General features: G+C 38.1%; 2 protein-coding genes across 2 annotated transcripts; one reads left to right on the top strand and one right to left on the bottom strand.

Annotated features, from left to right (window-relative positions):
- Nucleotides 1-2,293: 2,293 nt before the first annotated feature.
- LOC307041283 (interleukin-1 receptor accessory protein-like) lies at nucleotides 2,294-7,178 on the bottom strand (the record flags this gene model as incomplete). The annotated part of the gene is made up of 8 exons (XM_079684591.1): nucleotides 7,046-7,178; nucleotides 4,210-4,465; nucleotides 3,574-3,733; nucleotides 3,269-3,413; nucleotides 3,128-3,190; nucleotides 2,895-3,018; nucleotides 2,638-2,783; nucleotides 2,294-2,427 (listed from the first exon to the last, which is right to left on the bottom strand). The coding sequence occupies exons 1-8, from the start codon at nucleotides 7,095-7,097 to the stop codon at nucleotides 2,294-2,296; spliced, it is 1,080 nt and encodes a 359-aa protein (XP_079540717.1). The 5' UTR covers nucleotides 7,098-7,178.
- Nucleotides 7,179-9,755: 2,577 nt separating this feature from the next.
- On the top strand, nucleotides 9,756-16,005 carry LOC307041079 (interleukin-1 receptor accessory protein-like). Its single transcript, XM_079684414.1, has 8 exons — nucleotides 9,756-9,881; nucleotides 12,584-12,839; nucleotides 13,316-13,475; nucleotides 13,636-13,780; nucleotides 13,859-13,921; nucleotides 14,031-14,154; nucleotides 14,268-14,413; nucleotides 14,621-16,005. The coding sequence occupies exons 1-8, from the start codon at nucleotides 9,830-9,832 to the stop codon at nucleotides 14,752-14,754; spliced, it is 1,080 nt and encodes a 359-aa protein (XP_079540540.1). The 5' UTR covers nucleotides 9,756-9,829; the 3' UTR covers nucleotides 14,755-16,005.
- The last annotated feature ends 1,753 nt before the right edge of the window (nucleotides 16,006-17,758 follow it).

Genomic DNA, 17,758 nt, shown 5'->3' with positions numbered 1-17,758 from the left:
GCCTGTTCCACTATTCTTGCCTCGCTTCTGAAGCAAGATGCTCGGCAGACATGTGCTACCAAGCAAGCGTACTTGCGATTGAGAAACACCCATAGACGGGGAGATTCTGGCTTGTTCGTGCTCTTCTTCACCCCGCCTCCCAACCGCAGCTTTTGTCCCTCTATCGCTCGGTTTGTTTCGAAACCACGTTACTTAATTAAAGTACCCAATTTTAACCTTTTCCGAGACTACATTGTCTCTTATTTTAACTTTCTCCTGGCTGAGAAACAACGAACAGAAATCAATAGCTTCCTCACAGTCACATAGGCCCACTTTTATCTATATGATATAGTCATTTTTGACTAAATACATAAGGGTACAGTGTGTAAGACATGGACAGCATTTTTGTTTAAAACTTTAGAACAGATTTTTACATTATCAACAGAATGTGAAGAGGTTACAGTGATTAGTTATGTTAAAGATTGAATGTATTGCCTTTCTAGATACTGAAATTAGCATGCTAACCAACAACTGTAGCGAACTGACCCTTATTTTTTTTAGATATATAACCAGTGCTTGAATTGGGCCGGTACTCACCGGTACCGGCACTTCTGATTTTTACCCATGTGGTACCGGCACTTCTTACTGAGTACCGGCACCTTGCCGGTACTCAGTAAAATGCCGGTACTCAGCCGCCGGCAATATACGTATATATTGTAAACGCAACGCAGCGCAAATGTGGGTCTGACTCTGCCTCACAGAGGGTGACTGGCTGTCTACATGACGTGGCCTGCCGACATTGCCACTTTCATACAGATCATACTAATGCCCTCGATTGGTCTCTGTGTGTCATTCAAGCTCTGGAGGGTGTGTGTTGGTGTATGTGTGGCGCGAGCGAGCGAGAAAGCGCGCGCACTGGTTACGTGTATTGTTGTTAGCATCTGGTGCTAGCTAGCTGCGCTAACGGATATAAGGAGCTGTTCAACAACAAGGTGGAGGGAGAGTCCTTTGCTGTCAGACTGAGAGGCTGATAACTACAGCTCTGGTGAGGTAAATTACTCTCTGAGTCTTTAGATAGTTAACTTAGTTTAAGTTATCTCAGTGGGTCTCAAACGGTTCGGTCACCATTTATGTAAACACATATTTTCATTTGAGGGGCTAGTGATTAGTAAAATATGCATGAATAATACAAACAAAATGTTAACTAGGTGAAAAAAGGTAAGATAAACTTGTTGAGAGCTAAAACTAGTCTTTGCTGTTGCCTCAAAGAGGAGCAGGGGGGAGAGGAGGGAGACAGGAGAGGCCGATTCAGGAGCCCAGACACACTCACAACTATAAATGAACCAAAAACAAATAAATAAACAAGTTTCAATGTTTTTTCATATTGGATATTGTATGTTATTGGTTATGGCCATGTACTTATGATTTTATGATTATTTAAATGTATACATTTTTGTTTCATATGGGTGTAGTCTCTTTATTTCCCCCTCAAAATGCACCAGATTGATGCATTTAAGTCCAACATTTTTTTTTAAATCTTACCGGGGGAGCATGCCCCCGGACCCCCCTATAGGATTTGAGGCCCGGCTCCACTGTTCCCAAATAGATTTGCAATTTTTTTTAAATACTAACCCATCTCCATATGTTTCTTTTTGGGTAGTAGATTTAAACTAGAGGGCTATCACTTTGTGCAGCAACGCTATTGACAAATAAATCCAGCAAAATGGCACAAAAAACTGGTAGTGGCCTCAGGGACGAGGAGTCATTTAACCAGCCAGTAGGAGTCAAGCTTTACTTTCTTTTATATCCATAAAGAAAAAGTAAATCTGTTTACAGTTGTTTCATTACGGATGTTGAGAGGTATCCATATATCTCTTCATTTTGCTCTCAAATTGCACCAGATTGATGCATCTAACTTCAATATTTAAAAAAAAATGTTCCCGGAGGAGCATGCCCCCGGACCCCCCTAGACTAGAGGGTGTCAGGTCCACTCCCCACTTATAAAAATAGCACTTTACCACTGCACCCCCTCTAATCTCAGATGCACCCTGAGTCATTTTGTTTAAGTACAGTGAGCCTTTCTAAAATATACAGTAAAGAGACAAACCCACCAGCATTATAGGATATACTATGACTTTGTGCCAAATACTTGTTGCTGATTTAGAGTACTGGCACCTTTTTTATTCCAATTCAAGCACTGTATATAACTGACTGTATATCTAGATCGCATGGACCCAGAAGTAGAGATGAAATGATGCCCCCTATTTCTTTAGAAAATATGGATAGGCAAAAACAATTGCACTTTTAATATGTCCTAAGTATAGTCTGAGCTAAAAGCCTGATTTTTACGCATACTGATCATTTTGTACCTCACATAGACAACTACTGCCAAAATCATCACCAAAAAGACGACGATGCCAAGAGCCAGGGGAACATAAGAAGGGGAATCTGTGGGGAGATAACAGTGGAAACATATTAGTATTAATTTGAAATTATTATATTGGTCATAGACAGTCACTTGAACGGAAACTAACTCTAACTAACATTTCTGATATTATATTTTGACCCAGCCCACTCAAAAAGTACAACTATGAGTTTATGTAAAATTTGATGGAAGGATATGAACATGATTTATATCTATCCGTCCTTCTTACATACATTTTTGGGACAAGCTGATGGTGACAAATGTTGAGGGTCCAGTAACAGTTTGCAGTTTACAGGTGTAATTTTTTAATAGATCCTCATGTGACACCTTTTTGAAAACTAGAGATGCCGTCATCTTTATCTCTTCACCATTTCTTTCCCTGGAAAGGAAAGGGAAAGTACAGGTGTTAGTTATGATAGGTGTGTGTGAATATCTGGCTATGGACTGTATAACATTTGAACTTGCCGGTATATTTGTATGAAACATTTACTTTGTGTAATTGTAGAAAACGGGAAAGCTGCTGTTTGTTTCCACAAATGAATCACTGCTAAACCAGAACACCTCATCAAAATCCGAATCCATGACAACTTCACAATCAATCACCTTTGGAGAGCCTAGAAAAAATCATAGTTTACAAAGTTCCATAATTTGTTCATTTAGTAAGAGGGTAAATAAGTGTGTTCATCCATGTGTGTGTAGCAACGCTTCAAGATGTATGCTCACCCAAATTTACATGAATTACATCACTTTTTGGTGATATGATCACTGGAGGAAGTCCAGGTTTTTCTGGGTGAAGAAAGGTGGAAACATTTTACATAGAGATTTCTTCAAAATACAAAAGTAAACAGTAAGTGTTTTTCTTACCCTTTGGTTGGATATCAAGCACCACTGTAAAGGTCATGATATATATGTTACCATAATACAGGTAATATTTGGTACAGGTGTAGACACCATGGTCCTTCTCTTCAACACTTGAGAAGTTACTGGCTTTTGCCGATGACTTGCCTTCCTACAAGGAAAATGAAGTTGTAATTTTAAAAAAGTGAATGAAAACGAGCCTTAAATATAGAAAATGCATTATATTTCAAATTGGTTCATAACATGGGCTAAAACGTTCTTTCAGAAAAATGACCACCTGACCAATGTGTGGAAATATGTTGTGCTTATACCTTGTGCCAAATGTCGTTGTTGCTGGTTGCAGCAGGTGCGTTTACATTGGGACAAATCAATCTGCAGACCTCCCGTGTATAACATATTTGAGGGTAGGTGCTTTCGTTTCTCTGCTTTGTGTAAACTGTCACCCTGAACCAGAGCTGGCTACTGGAGTTGCTGTCATGACAATAAGGAAAAAGGTTAATATAAATGTTTCACTTTACATCTGAATACCAAACACTCATAATGAATGTGAAAATAAATCAGTTTCTCAATTATACATTTCCCTTTCGTAGTTTTGGTATCATTTTACAAGATTTGGACATGAAACTCAACATTTGTATCTTGACATGGTTACTAGAAAGCTGTGAACAGTTCAGGAAACAGGAAAGCTTTGATGTCTCTTTGTGATGTATTTGGTTTTCAAATGAAGACTTCAGGGGAGGCGTCCCTGGGATCAGGTTATTGTCTGTCATTATAGCTTGCTTTGTATGAAGACATCCAGGACTATAAATATAAATGCTTTCTAATTTTAGGAGTCCATCTGCATGGCTGGCAGCTAAATGCACAAAGGTACTTACAGTATGCCACATTTGGTATACTGTCAGACCTTAAATAAAGTAATAATAGTGGTAGCACTGATAAGTGTTTACCCCAGAGAGCAGGAGTAATTCCCCTGATGGTTTGCAGTGGCTTTAAGAATCACCAGGCTCCTCCCATGAACCAGCAGGTCACTGTGCCTCTGCTCAGCTGACGACATGTTGGGGGTCTGATCCATCTCCTGGCTGGGGGGACTGGTCCAGATCAGCTCAGCATCACGGTGATTATCCTCTACATTCAGATGGCAGTACAGCGCCACCATCTCACCAGCCTTCACATAAATCTCGGAGGGGCTCCGGGGACACACACCTGCAAATGAGTGTCACACATTGGGTAGTTATAAAGGTTATCTTTATAAAAACTTGAACTGGCCTATGGCTTGTTACTTACAGTATATGTTCAGTGTGTCACCCTAGATTGTATAATGTTAAATATTGTCTGGAAAGATCATTGCTCTCAAAAATAATGAATCTAGATGGCACTTGGGTTGTAATTCTCAAAAACATTGGAAAAAAACAACAGCAATGTCTCTTTCCAGAAATCATGAGCCGGTTACTGAATATAAGACTGACATTCTGTTATGGGCAGTTTCATGTGGGAACTATTTTCTTTCAACTATATCAAAACAAAGAAGGAGACAAATCTATGCAGGTATCTGGAGACAGCGCAAGAATTACACATTTCACAAGTTTTCTCCTTCAGCTGAGCTGGTACAGAGACTCGGGAGTTTCATGTCCTTGAGCAGGGGTGTCAAACTCAATTTCATCGCGGGCCACATCAGCATTATGGTTTCACTCCAAGGGCCGGTTGTAACTTTAAGATTATATAAAAATACATATATGGAGGCGTGTGGTGCAGTGGAGTCGAACAAGTAACATGTAATGTGATGTAATATATAAATATTTAATATTTATAAAATAATGTATTATATTACATTATTGCCTCTGCATTGGATTATTATCAGATAGGGTAATAACTTAATAAATAACTACGTCTGAAAGCAGAAGTATAGGGCAAATAATTGCAAGTCTCTTCAGTGAGAATGTCACAAAATTATTTTAAAAGAAAAGCCAAATTCTGAAAAGACAAGTAAAAAAAAAAAAAAAGAAGTGACATTTTGAAAAAAAGAAGTGACATTTTGAAAAAAAAAGGCACATTTTTAAGAAAAAGGCACATTTTGAAGAAAGAAAAGTCCAATTCTGAAAAATGGACAACGTGCTTCTGTAAATCGGGATGTAACCGTATAATAAACTATTATCTTATTTCAGAGCTCTGGCGGGGCCACAGAGAATGAAGCCCCGGGCCTTGAGTTTGACATCCCTGTCCTAAAGCACTTTGAATTGCCTTGTGTTGAAAGGTGCTATATAAATAAACTTGCCTTGCCTTGCCTTGGCTTGTCCTATAGAATATATGCTTCCTTTTGCTTGGTGATAAGGAAAGAAAATAGTTCCTACATAAACACTATTATTAAATGTCTGCTCTGATTGGCTTGTGAGAAAAAGATGGTGAGATACTCAGATGGACAGAGGTACATTGCATGTGAAAAGAAGAGAAGCAGAATTTGAATTGACTGTTGAATCACATGTTTGAAAACAAAATAAAACTAGGTTGTCTTATTCAAAAGTTTGTGGGTTGGTAGCTGCGGTTTCTAACCATCCTATTGTTTTTGCTGCCTGTTAATGCATTTCCCATCAAACTAAAATAACAAGCTTAAAGAAAATAAGTGATTGGAAAATGTATCCAACATTTAAAAGTGTCTGCAATAGTTGCACAATGTTTAATATCCATGGTGATCATATCTGTATGCCACTATATAGCACAGAAACAGTCTGTGCAGTTATTGTATTTTGGGGGCAGTCAGGACATCTATGAACATTCCTTCTTGGTGGTTTTTCCTTACAGATTCATTCCAGTACTCTTCCAGTATTTTAAGTCTATGTTTAGCATAATTAATTTAAGCGTTTACATGTTCTGATGCTATCATTTCACACTACATTTCAGAGGCATGGACCCAAACTATAGTTTAAAAAAAAGCAAAGAATATGAGATAACAGAAATGCACCATTTTAGATTAATACATTGCAACAACCCAAAAGATGTAACAAAGAAAGTGAAAAACATAAAAGCAAATTCAGGCGGTAGGTATATAAATTCAACCTAACAGTATAAGCCTGCATAACAGTATAGCTTACAAAGAAAAAATACAACCTGTAAGGGAACACAGTTCCTTTTTTTGTATCCTGATTACGTAATCCCATTATATGTAATCCATTACTCCCCAAGCCTGTCTATCCATCTATCAATCCATCCAGAGGTGGGAGAAGTACTCAGATCTTGTACTTGAGTAAAAGTAGAAGTACCAGAGTGTAGGAATACTCTGTTACAAGTAAAAGTTCTGCTTTCAAAGTGTTAATCGAGTAAAAGTACAAAAGTATTAGCATCAAAATAAACTTAAAGTAAATACAAGTTAAAGGACTCATTGTGCAGATTGGCCCATTTCAGAATAATCTTATTGTGTTATGATTAAAACAATTGATGCATTCAAATGTTATCAAAGCTGGTAAAGGTGCAGCTAGTTTCAATGACTCTGTAAACTGCAGGGTAGCTTGTGAATTCACTCCAAGTGTAACTACATTCTGATTTAAGTGTTGATTATAGTACACATCATTAATTCAAATCTGTAAAATAAATAAAGGTATTAATTAAATGTAGTGGAGTAAAAGTAAACCATTTACCTCTGATTTGTAGTAGAAGTACAAAGTAGCATAACATGGACATGCTCAAGTAAAGTACAAGCACCTCAAAATTGTACTTAAGTACAGTACTTGAGTAAATGTACTTCCCACCTCTGCAACCATCCAACCAAACCCTCTGAGAGCACATTCTCACCTGTTAATGCTGAAAGGAGGAGAAACAGTGGGAGCACAAGCACTTTCTCCATCGTGATCCCCTGCAGCGCTGCACAGCAAACACTCAGTGGTCTCGTAATGAACCCTGCTCTGGACAAACTGTACCCACCCACGGTTCTGCTGAGTTGAACATGTTTCCTAATCATGTGAAACCAGTCTGAAGGAAGAGCGTCACATCGCCACCGCATGCTAACTTCCCCTGAATCCCCCATCATGAAAGCATTGTTTAAGACTAATGATAAATGCCCTAATGTTAGCCTATAGGATTGATAATGAGATGTTTAGCTGTCGTGATATTGACCTTTTCCCTATAGGAGAATAAAGACGTCAACTCACAAAACTATCTTTTGTTAGTTTTGCTTCTTCAGTATTGATAGAGGCAGGAATCACTGTTGCTGCTTGGAAACGGGAAGGCAAACCCGCAATCGTTTCATAAAGATTTAGAGAAGTTTACAGTAGCAGTTTTATTAATAAAGAAAATACAATTCCTGAATAAATTGCTAGTGGGAATGCTTTATGCTGTAAGCTGACGCTAAACTGCTATGCTGAAATGTAATGTGTAAGAAGAAAGTGAAGAATTTAGATTGAAATGATACATGAACGATGGGGGCTTGAATGTGTGATAAGAGAATTAAATAAAGTAAAAAGGCTTGGATAAGCAGTAGAATATTTGAACTGCACATTTTTTAACTAACTTGATGGCGAATGATCTGTCGCCTTGGCTACGGTATTTGATGACACCCCATAATACGCTTAGATGTGTTGATGGCTGCATCGTTCCCAAACCTGTGAAGTTTTTTGCCGTTTGGAGCATTTTCACTGAAGTTATGAGAAAACCGTGGTTCATGGCGAGCCTTGTGTTACCATGGCAACGGCATTTGGATAAATCTCAAAACTGTCACGTAGGTGTCGTCACGGCTGGACTGTTAGCACACGTGAAGTTTAAGCACTATTTGACGATTTTCATAGGAGTTATAGCAATATCATGTTTGAGGGCGAGGGATGCGTTGCCATGGCAACAGCTTTTGAGGAAAACTCACTAATGGCACATGGACATGTTGAAGGCTGGGCCTTTAGCCACCATCTGAAGTCTGGTGCTGTTTTGACAATTTTCATATGAATTACGACAACATTGTGTTTTATGGCGAGGGATGCGTTTAAATGGAAACGGCATATGGTGAGGTGGTCTCAGATTTGGCGTAGAGCTGTTGAGGCATGGACCGGTGATATACACGTGAAGATTGGGGGACGATCGGACCGTGTCCATTGGAGTTACAGCGACATCGTGTTTTATGGCGACGGATGCGTTTCCATGGAAACGGCATATGATGACACCCCATAATTGACAGAGCTGTTGATGGCTGGACAATTAACAATTATCTGAAGTCTGCTGCTGTTTTAGACCATTTGCATAGGTATCACGACAACATCGTGTTTTTTGGCGAGGGATGTGTTTCCATGGAAACAGCCTATGGTGAGATCTCAGATTTGGCGTAGAGCTGTTGAGGCATGGACCGGTGACATACAAGCAAAGTTTGGGGACGATCGAACAGTGTCCATTGGAGTTACAGCGACATCGTGTTCCATGGCGAGGGATGAAACGGCATTATGGTGGTGGGATGCGATTCCATGGAAACGGCATATGATGACACCCCTATGATGACACCCTATAATTGACATATAGCTGTGTTAACCATTATCTGAAGTCTGCTGCTCTGAGCATGTCAGTTGGAGTTACAACATCATCGTGTTCCATGACACAGTTGTTTATATTTGAGCTAAAGACGTGTCCAGAGATCATTATATTATATATATATTATATATATATATATATATATATATATATAATATATTATATTGCTATAACTACTATGAAAATCGTCAAAAAGGGCTTAAACTTCACGTGTGCAGCGTGACGACATCAGTTTTGAGATTTCTCCAAATGCTGTTGCCATGCTAACACAAGGCTCGCCATGAACCAAAGTGTTCTCATAACTTCACTGAAAATGCTCCAAATGACAAACAACTTCACAGGTTTGGTAACGATGTAGCCATTAACACATCAAAGCGTATTATGGGGCGACATCAAATACCTTTACCATGGCGACAGATCATTCACCATCAAATAGTTCAAAAGTTTGCAGTTCAAATATTCTGCTGCTTCTCTTATCACACATTCAAGCCCCCAGTGTTCATGTATCATTTCAATCTAAATTCTTCACTTTCTTCTTACACATTACATTTCAGCATAGCAGTTTAGCGTCAGCTTTTCCTCATAAAGCATTCCCACTAGCAATTTCATCAGGAATTGCATTTTCTTTATTAATAAAACTGCTACAGTAAACTTCTCTAGATCTTTATGAAACAATTGCGGGTTTGCCTTCCCGTTTCCAAGCAGCAACAGTGATTCATGCCTCTGTCAATGCTGAAGAAGCAAAACTAACAAAAGATAGTTTTGTTAGTTGATGTCTTTATTATTCTCCTATAGGGAAAAGGTCAATGTCACGACAGCTAAACATCTCATTATCAATCCTATAGGCTAACATTAGGGCATTTATCATTGGTTTTAAACAATGCTTTCATGATGGGGGATTCAGTGGAAGTTTGCATGTGGTGGCGATGTGACGCTCTTCCTCCAGACTGGTTTCACATGATTAGGAAACATGTTCAACTCAGCAGAACCGTGGGTGGGTACAGTTTGTCCAGAGCAGGGTTCATTACGAGACTACACAGTGTTTGCTGTGCAGCGCTGCAGGGGATCACGATGGAGAAAGTGCTTGTGCTCACACTGTTTCTCCTCCTTTCAGCATTAACAGGTGAGAATGTGCTCTCAGAGGGTTTGGTTGGATGGCTGCAGAGGTGGGAATTACATTTAATCAAGTACTGTACTTAAGTACAATTTTGACTTTGAAAATTACTTTACTTGAGCATGTCCATGTTATGCTACTTACAATACGATACGATATACTTTATCGTCCCTGTAAGGACATTTGTTCTGGACTCCGTCCTGCAGTTCCGCTTACATGCACATATACAAACATAGTGGACATTAAGAGACATACACATATCCTCAGTCATACACCGTCTGAACAAACACAATACACAGACGCACATACTGACAAGGGCGACCTATTGCACTCCCCCTCATGGCCAACATTTAAAAAGTACATTTCATTACATTTGACTACATTTCATTTCATGTGAATGTTAAGAAGCTTAATGGACATAGGTAGGAATGAGTTCTTATAGCGGTTCAGCCTGCTCTTGGGAACCCTAAATCTTCTACCAGAAGGTAAGAGCTGGAATTCTGGGTGGAGTATGTGGGTGGGATCAGACACGATTTGTTTTGCCTGTCTGATAATGGACTGCTCGTATATGTTTTGGAAAGATGGGTGTTTTTTAACCCCCATCATTTTCATAGCAGTCTGTACCAGGCGAGCGATCTGTGACTTTGTACTTCTACTATAAATCAGAAGTACGTGGTGTACTTTTACTCAACTACATTTAATTAATACCTTTAGTTATTTTACAGATTTGGATTAATGATGTAATATAATCACTTAACACTTAAATCCGAATTTAGTTAAACTTGGAGTGAATTCACATCATCATTTATGTCATTGAAACTAGCTGCACCTTTACCAGTTTTGATAACATTTGAATGCATCAATTGTTATAATCATAACACAATAAGATTATTCTGAAATGGGCCAATCTGCACAATGAGTCCTTTAACTTGTATGTACTTTAAGTATATTTTGATGCTAATACTTTTGTACTTTTACTCGATTAACACTTTGAAAGCAGAACTTTTACTTGTAACAGCGTATTCCTACACTCTGGTACTTCTACTTTTACTCAAGTACAAGATCTGAGTACTTCTCCCACCTCTGGATGGATTGATAGATGGATAGACAGGCTTGGGGAGTAATGGATTACATATAATGGGATTACGTAATCAGGATACAAAAAAAGGAACTGTGTTCCCTTGCAGGTTGTATTTTTTCTTTGTAAGCTATACTGTTATGCAGGCTTATACTGCTAGGTTGAATCTATATACCTACCGCCTGAATTTGCTTTTATGTTTTTAATTTTCTTTGTTATATTCTTTGCTTTTTTTTAAACTATAGTTTGGGTCCATGCCTCTGAAATGTAGTGTGAAATGATAGCATCAGAACATGTAAATGCTGAAATAAAGTATGCTAAAAATAGACTTAAAATACTGGAAGAGTACTGGAATGAATCTGTAAGGAAAAACCACCAAGAAGGAATGTTCATAGATGTCCTGACTGCCCCCAAAATACAATAACTGCACAGACTGTTTCTGTGCTATATAGTGGCATACAGATATGATCACCATGGATATTAAACATTGTGCAACTATTGCAGACACTTTTAAATGTTGGATACATTTGCCAATCACTTATTTTCTTTAAGCTTGTTATTTTAGTTTGATGGAAAATGCATTAACAGGCAGCAAAAACAATAGGAGTGCTTTAGGACAGGGATGTCAAACTCAAGGCCCGGGGCTTCATTCTATGTGGCCCCGCCAGAGCTCTGAAATAAGATAATAGTTTATTATACGGTTACATGCCGATTTACATAAGCACGTTGTCCATAAAGTATACATGCATCTCAAATATGCCTTTTTTTTACAGAATTTGACTTTTCTTTCTTCAAAATGTGCCTTTTTCTTAGAATTTGCCTTTTTTTTCAAAGTGTCACTTCTTTTTTTTTACTTGTCTTTTCAGAATTTGGCTTTTCTTTTTAAATAATTTTGTGACATTCTCACTGAAGAGACTTGCAATTATTTGCCCTGACTTCTGCTTTCAGACGTAGTTATTTATTAAGTTATTACCCTATCTGATAATAATCCAATGCAGAGGCAATAATGTAATATAATACATTATTTTATAAATATTAAATATTTATATATTACATCACATTACATGTTACTTGTTCGACTCCACTGCACCACACGCCTCCATATATGTATTTTTATATAATCTTAAAGTTACAACCGGCCCTTGGAGTGAAACCATAATGCTGATGTGGCCCGCGATGAAATTGAGTTTGACACCCCTGCTCAAGGACATGAAACTCCTGAGTCTTTGTACCAGCTCAGCTGAAAGAGAAAACTTGTGAAATGTGTAATTCTTGCGCTGTCTCCAGATACCTGCATAGATGTGTCTCCTTCTTTGTTTTGATATAGTTGAAAGAAAAAAGTTCCCACATGAAACTGCCCATAACAAAATGTCAGTCTTATATTCAGTAACCGGCTCATGATTTCTTGAAAGAGACATTGCTGTTGTTTTTTTCTAATGTTTTTGAGAATTACAACCCAAGTGCCATCTAGATTCATTATTTTTGAGAGCAATGATCTTTCCAGACAATATTTAACATTATACAATCTAGGGTGACACACTGAACATATACTGTAAGTGACAAGCCATAGGCCAGTTCAAGTTTTTATAAAGATAACCTTTATAACTACCCAATGTGTGACACTCATTTGCAGGTGTGTGTCCCCGGAGCCCCACCGAGATTTATGTGAAGGCTGGTGAGATGGTGGCGCTGTACTGCCATCTGAATGTAGAGGATAATCACCGTGATGCTGAGCTGATCTGGACCAGTCCCCCCAGCCAGGAGATGGATCAGACCCCCAACATGTCGTCAGCTGAGCAGAGGCACAGTGACCTGCTGGTTCATGGGAGGAGCCTGGTGATTCTCAACGCCACTGCAAACCATCAGGGGAATTACTCCTGCTCTCTGGGGTAAACACTTATCAGTGCTACCACTATTATTACTTTATTTAAGGTCTGACAGTATACCAAATGTGGCATACTGTAAGTACCTTTGTGCATTTAGCTGCCAGCCATGCAGATGGACTCCTAAAATTAGAAAGCATTTATATTTATAGTCCTGGATGTCTTCATACAAAGCAAGCTATAATGACAGACAATAACCTGATCCCAGGGACGCCTCCCCTGAAGTCTTCATTTGAAAACCAAATACATCACAAAGAGACATCAAAGCTTTCCTGTTTCCTGAACTGTTCACAGCTTTCTAGTAACCATGTCAAGATACAAATGTTGAGTTTCATGTCCAAATCTTGTAAAATGATACCAAAACTACGAAAGGGAAATGTATAATTGAGAAACTGATTTATTTTCACATTCATTATGAGTGTTTGGTATTCAGATGTAAAATGAAACATTTATATTAACCTTTGTCCTTATTGTCATGACAGCAACTCCAGTAGCCAGCTCTGGTTCAGGGTGACAGTTTACACAAAGCAGAGAAACGAAAGCACCTACCCTCAAATATGTTATACACGGGAGGTCTGCAGATTGATTTGTCCCAATGTAAACGCACCTGCTGCAACCAGCAACAACGACATTTGGCACAAGGTATAAGCACAACATATTTCCACACATTGGTCAGGTGGTCATTTTTCTGAAAGAACGTTTTAGCCCATGTTATGAACCAATTTGAAATATAATGCATTTTCTATATTTAAGGCTCGTTTTCATTCACTTTTTTTAAATTACAACTTCATTTTCCTTGTAGCAAGGCGAGTCATCGGCAAAAGCCAGTAACTTCTCAAGTGTTGAAGAGAAGGACCATGGTGTCTACACCTGTACCAAATATTACCTGTATTATGGTAACATATATATCATGACCTTTACAGTGGTGCTTGATATCCAACCAAAGGGTAAGAAAAACACTTACTGTTTACTTTTGTATTTTGAAGAAATCACTATGTAAAATGTTTCCACCTTTCTTCACCCAGAAAAACCTGGACTTCCTCCAGTGATCATATCACCAAAAAGTGATGTAATTCATGTAAATTTGGGTGAGCATAAATCTTGAAGTGTGGCTACACACACATGGATGAACACACTTATTTACCCTCTTACTAAATGAACAAATTATGGAACTGTGTAAATTTCGTTTTTTTCTAGGCTCTCCAAAGGTGATTGATTGTGAAGTTGTCATGGATTCGGACTTTGATGAGGTGTTCTGGTTTAGCAGTGATTCATTTGTGGAAACAAACAGCAGCTTTCCCGTTTTCTACAATTACACAAAGTAAATGTTTGACACAAATATACCGGCAAGTTCAAATGTTATACAGTCCATAGCCAGATATTCACACACACACCTATCATAACTAACACCTGTACTTTCCCTTTCCTTTCCAGGGAATTAAATGGTGAAGAGATAAAGATGACGGCATCTCTAGTTTTCAAAAAGGTGTCAGATGAGGATCTATTAAAAAATTACACCTGTAAACTGCAAACCTTTACTGGACGCTCAACATTTGTCACCATCAGCTTGTCCCAAAAACGTATGTAAGAAGGACGGATAGATATAATTCATGTTCATATCCTTCCCTCAAATTTTACATAAACTCATAGTGGTACTTTTTGAGTGGGCTGAGTCAAAATATAAAATCAGAAATGTTAGCTTTCGTTCAAGTGACTGTCTACGACCATTATAATAATTTGAAATGACTGTTTAATACTAATATGTTTCCACTGTTATCTCCCCACAGATTCCCCTTCGTATGTTCCCCTGGCTCTTTGCATTGTTGGCTTTGTGGTGATGATTTTGGCAGTAGTTGTCTATGTGAGGTTGAAAATGATCAGTATGCGTAAAAATCAGGCTTTTAGCTCAGACTATACTTAGGACATATTAAAAGTGCAATTGTTTTTGCCTATCCATATGTTCTAAAGAAATGGGGGGTAGCATTTCACCTCTATACTGGGTCCATGTGACATAGATATACTGTCAGTTATATATCTAAAAGAAATAAGAGCAGTAACCCAGGGTCAGACCTCCGCTACAGTTGTTGGTTAGCATGCTAATTTCAGTATCTAGAAAGGCAATACATTCAATCTTTAACATAACTAATCACTGTAACCTCTTCACATTCCGTTGATAATGTAAATATCTGTTCTAATGTTTTAAACAAATTCTATCCCATGTCACACTGTACCCTTATTTATTTAGTCAAAAATAAATATATCATATTGATAAAAGTAGGCCTATGTGACTGTGAGGAAGCACACACACTCCCTCACTAACATTTTGGCTTAACCATTTGTTTGATAAGAAATGTAGTAGATGTCTCTTCAGAGTTGTCTTTATTTCGTTGTGATAAAAAGAAATGTGTTGTTGATCTTAACCATTTCATTCATCAATAATTATAGTATGTATTTGTGTATTTCCTTCAGTGAAATGTCAGTGTTGTGTGGAAAAGGCCTGTAAGATATGGGCTATACAGGAAAGATGTAAAATATTATAAGAGCATCAAATTCAGTGCCTTATTTTTTCCAGTTATTTTTGTATGGGTAGCCCATGCTCTGTGAACTGCTGAAGCACAATAAGTATATTTCAGGTGAATGGAAACCTTTTAGTCTTGTGCCACCTAGTGGATGCCTTTCAGATGACCTATTCTACGCTAACAAATGTGAAGGCCACATTGCATTTCCTGTGACTTCTTCACAACAAAAACCACCCTTGTGTTTTCTCAGTTGCACACTTGAAAATCTAAATAAAAATTATTTTCATGTTGAATTTCACTTAAAAGGGAGACGCCTTGGTGTTTGATGCATACAATAAACATGTTATGGGTCATGTTACAATACAGTTACAAAATATAAAGTATAGGCCTACTATTTCTGCATTCCTACCTGTTGATCATCTCAAAGTGTTTTTGATATTTTCTTGTGACACCCAACTGTATACGTTGTTAAATTTGCTCCACCATGACAACATTTAAGTTTACATGCAGATGAATCAGTTATACTATTCCAATAATATATGCAACTTATTGTTTGAGACGTGTTGTGTACTTTGATATTTGACATGTGTAAAAATGTTTCTGATCATTTCTGAAAGCTATATAATTAAGATGTTAAACATGTTTGAATGGAAGACTTGCAGAGGAGTATTGTCTCATCTTGGTATTGCTATTGTACTTAAGTAAATATTATTGTATCTGCATAGAACAGTTTCACATAATTAGAAACAACTGATGTTCCTTCAAAACTCATTTTGTTAATTGTGTTGAAAGCTAATTCTAAAATCCACTTTCATTCAAATCTAAATCTCATTTTGAATCAGTGGTGCGATCTTTTGTCTAGCTTATCCTTTTACTTTTTTTGCTTTTATTCCCTGCTTTTCTTTAATTGTATCCATACTTGTTGAGCCTAGTTCGACTGACCTAACCAGTCTGACCTAAGCCAGAGACTGGACCAGTTTTCCAGCCAGGAGGAACATTGAATAATTCAGCAGACGTCTCCACGTTTGCAGTCAGCCAAAGTAGTGTAAGTATGCTAACTCACAGAAAGAACACACGACCACTATCGCTCAGAGTTTGGCCTGGAGTAAGAGCCGTTTATTGTTTCTGCGCATGCTCATTAGCATCATCACGTTTCAGGCACATTATGATGATGTCATACACATGAACATAAACATGACTTTTATATTATACAAATATGCTCAACACTCCCACTCAAAGACATGTTGATAACTCTCTACAGTGGTACACAGAATCCAAATAAACAAAACAAAAGCTTCTCTAGCAGTGTTCAATTTGTATACCTGCAATTTACATTACTCTCCAAACAAATACCCTTTGAACTTGTCAAATTGTGCCTTTGTCAACGGCTTGGTTAGGACATCAGCTACCATGTCTGCAGTAGGACAATATGTAATAGATATCTTCCCCTCAGCATGTGCAGATCGTACAAAAGGATATTTGATGTCTATATGCTTGCTTCTCTGTCTGGATACAGGGTTTTTGGATAGAGCTATTGCTCCCTGGTTGTCCTCGTATATCTTCACTGGTACATGTGGGCTATTATGGTCTACCCCTTTTAATAACTGTACAAGGTACATGCTCTCTTGAGTAGTAGCCGCTAATGCAGGGGTGGGGATCTCCGGCCTCCGGGCCGTCTACGGCCCGCGAGACAATTTGGTACGGCCCTGAGATAATTTATAAGAACACGCAAAAAAGAAAAACATTTGAGAAATCTAGACCGCAAAAAAATTAAACAAGAGAGTGCCTGTTTTTCCTAGCCAAGGTCAGGGTCCTTGAACACAACACGAGCCTAACGTGTCATCACGTGGTATTATGTCTCGTTTGATAGGGGTGCAGTTCTGACAGAGAGCACCAGATCGCCACTCCGGCAATTCATTAATTGCAGTACCCATAAGGAGCTGTACACATGCCGCAGGTTTGGGTGTCTGTGACTTTAGTTGAAAGCCCAGTGGCGATCTGTTCATCTGACATACTGATCATACAGTCAATAACTTTGTTGTTATTAGCATCTGGTTAGCTAGCTATGCTAACGAATATAAGAAGCTTTTTCTACAACCAGTGAGGTAAAGGCACGTCTTTATATGATCATTATAGTTATAAAAAAATAAGAGAATAAAGTAAACAGGTATAAAATACTATATGACAGTAAAAAAAGTTGTTATTAATAAACAAGAATACAGTTTGAAAAAGGAGCGATTTGTAAAATATCCATTTAGAAAAATTAATCTGCTTACAGTTCTGTTTCATATGGGTGTTGAGAGATGTATCCATAGATCTCCTGATGTTGCTCTCAAAGTGCACCAGATTGATGCTTTTAACTTCAACATTAAAAAACAAAATCTTCCCGGGGGAGCATGCCCCGCG

The sequence above is a fragment of the Notothenia rossii genome (genome assembly GCF_949606895.1).
Source record: "Notothenia rossii genome assembly, chromosome: 5".
NCBI classification, from domain to species: Eukaryota; Metazoa; Chordata; class Actinopteri; order Perciformes; family Nototheniidae; genus Notothenia; species Notothenia rossii.
The sequence above is the reverse complement of the archived record's forward strand: the minus strand, read 5'-3'. Positions and strand labels throughout refer to the sequence as shown.

Coding starts and splice junctions, on each gene's coding strand:
- LOC307041079 (XM_079684414.1), top strand. CDS start 9,830: ATGGAGAAAGTGCTTGTGCTCACACTGTTTCTCCTCCTTTCAGCATTA. Junction 13,781..13,858: donor GCTTGATATCCAACCAAAGG/GTAAGAAAAACA, acceptor TTCTTCACCCAG/AAAAACCTGGACTTCCTCCA. Junction 14,414..14,620: donor CATCAGCTTGTCCCAAAAAC/GTATGTAAGAAG, acceptor ATCTCCCCACAG/ATTCCCCTTCGTATGTTCCC.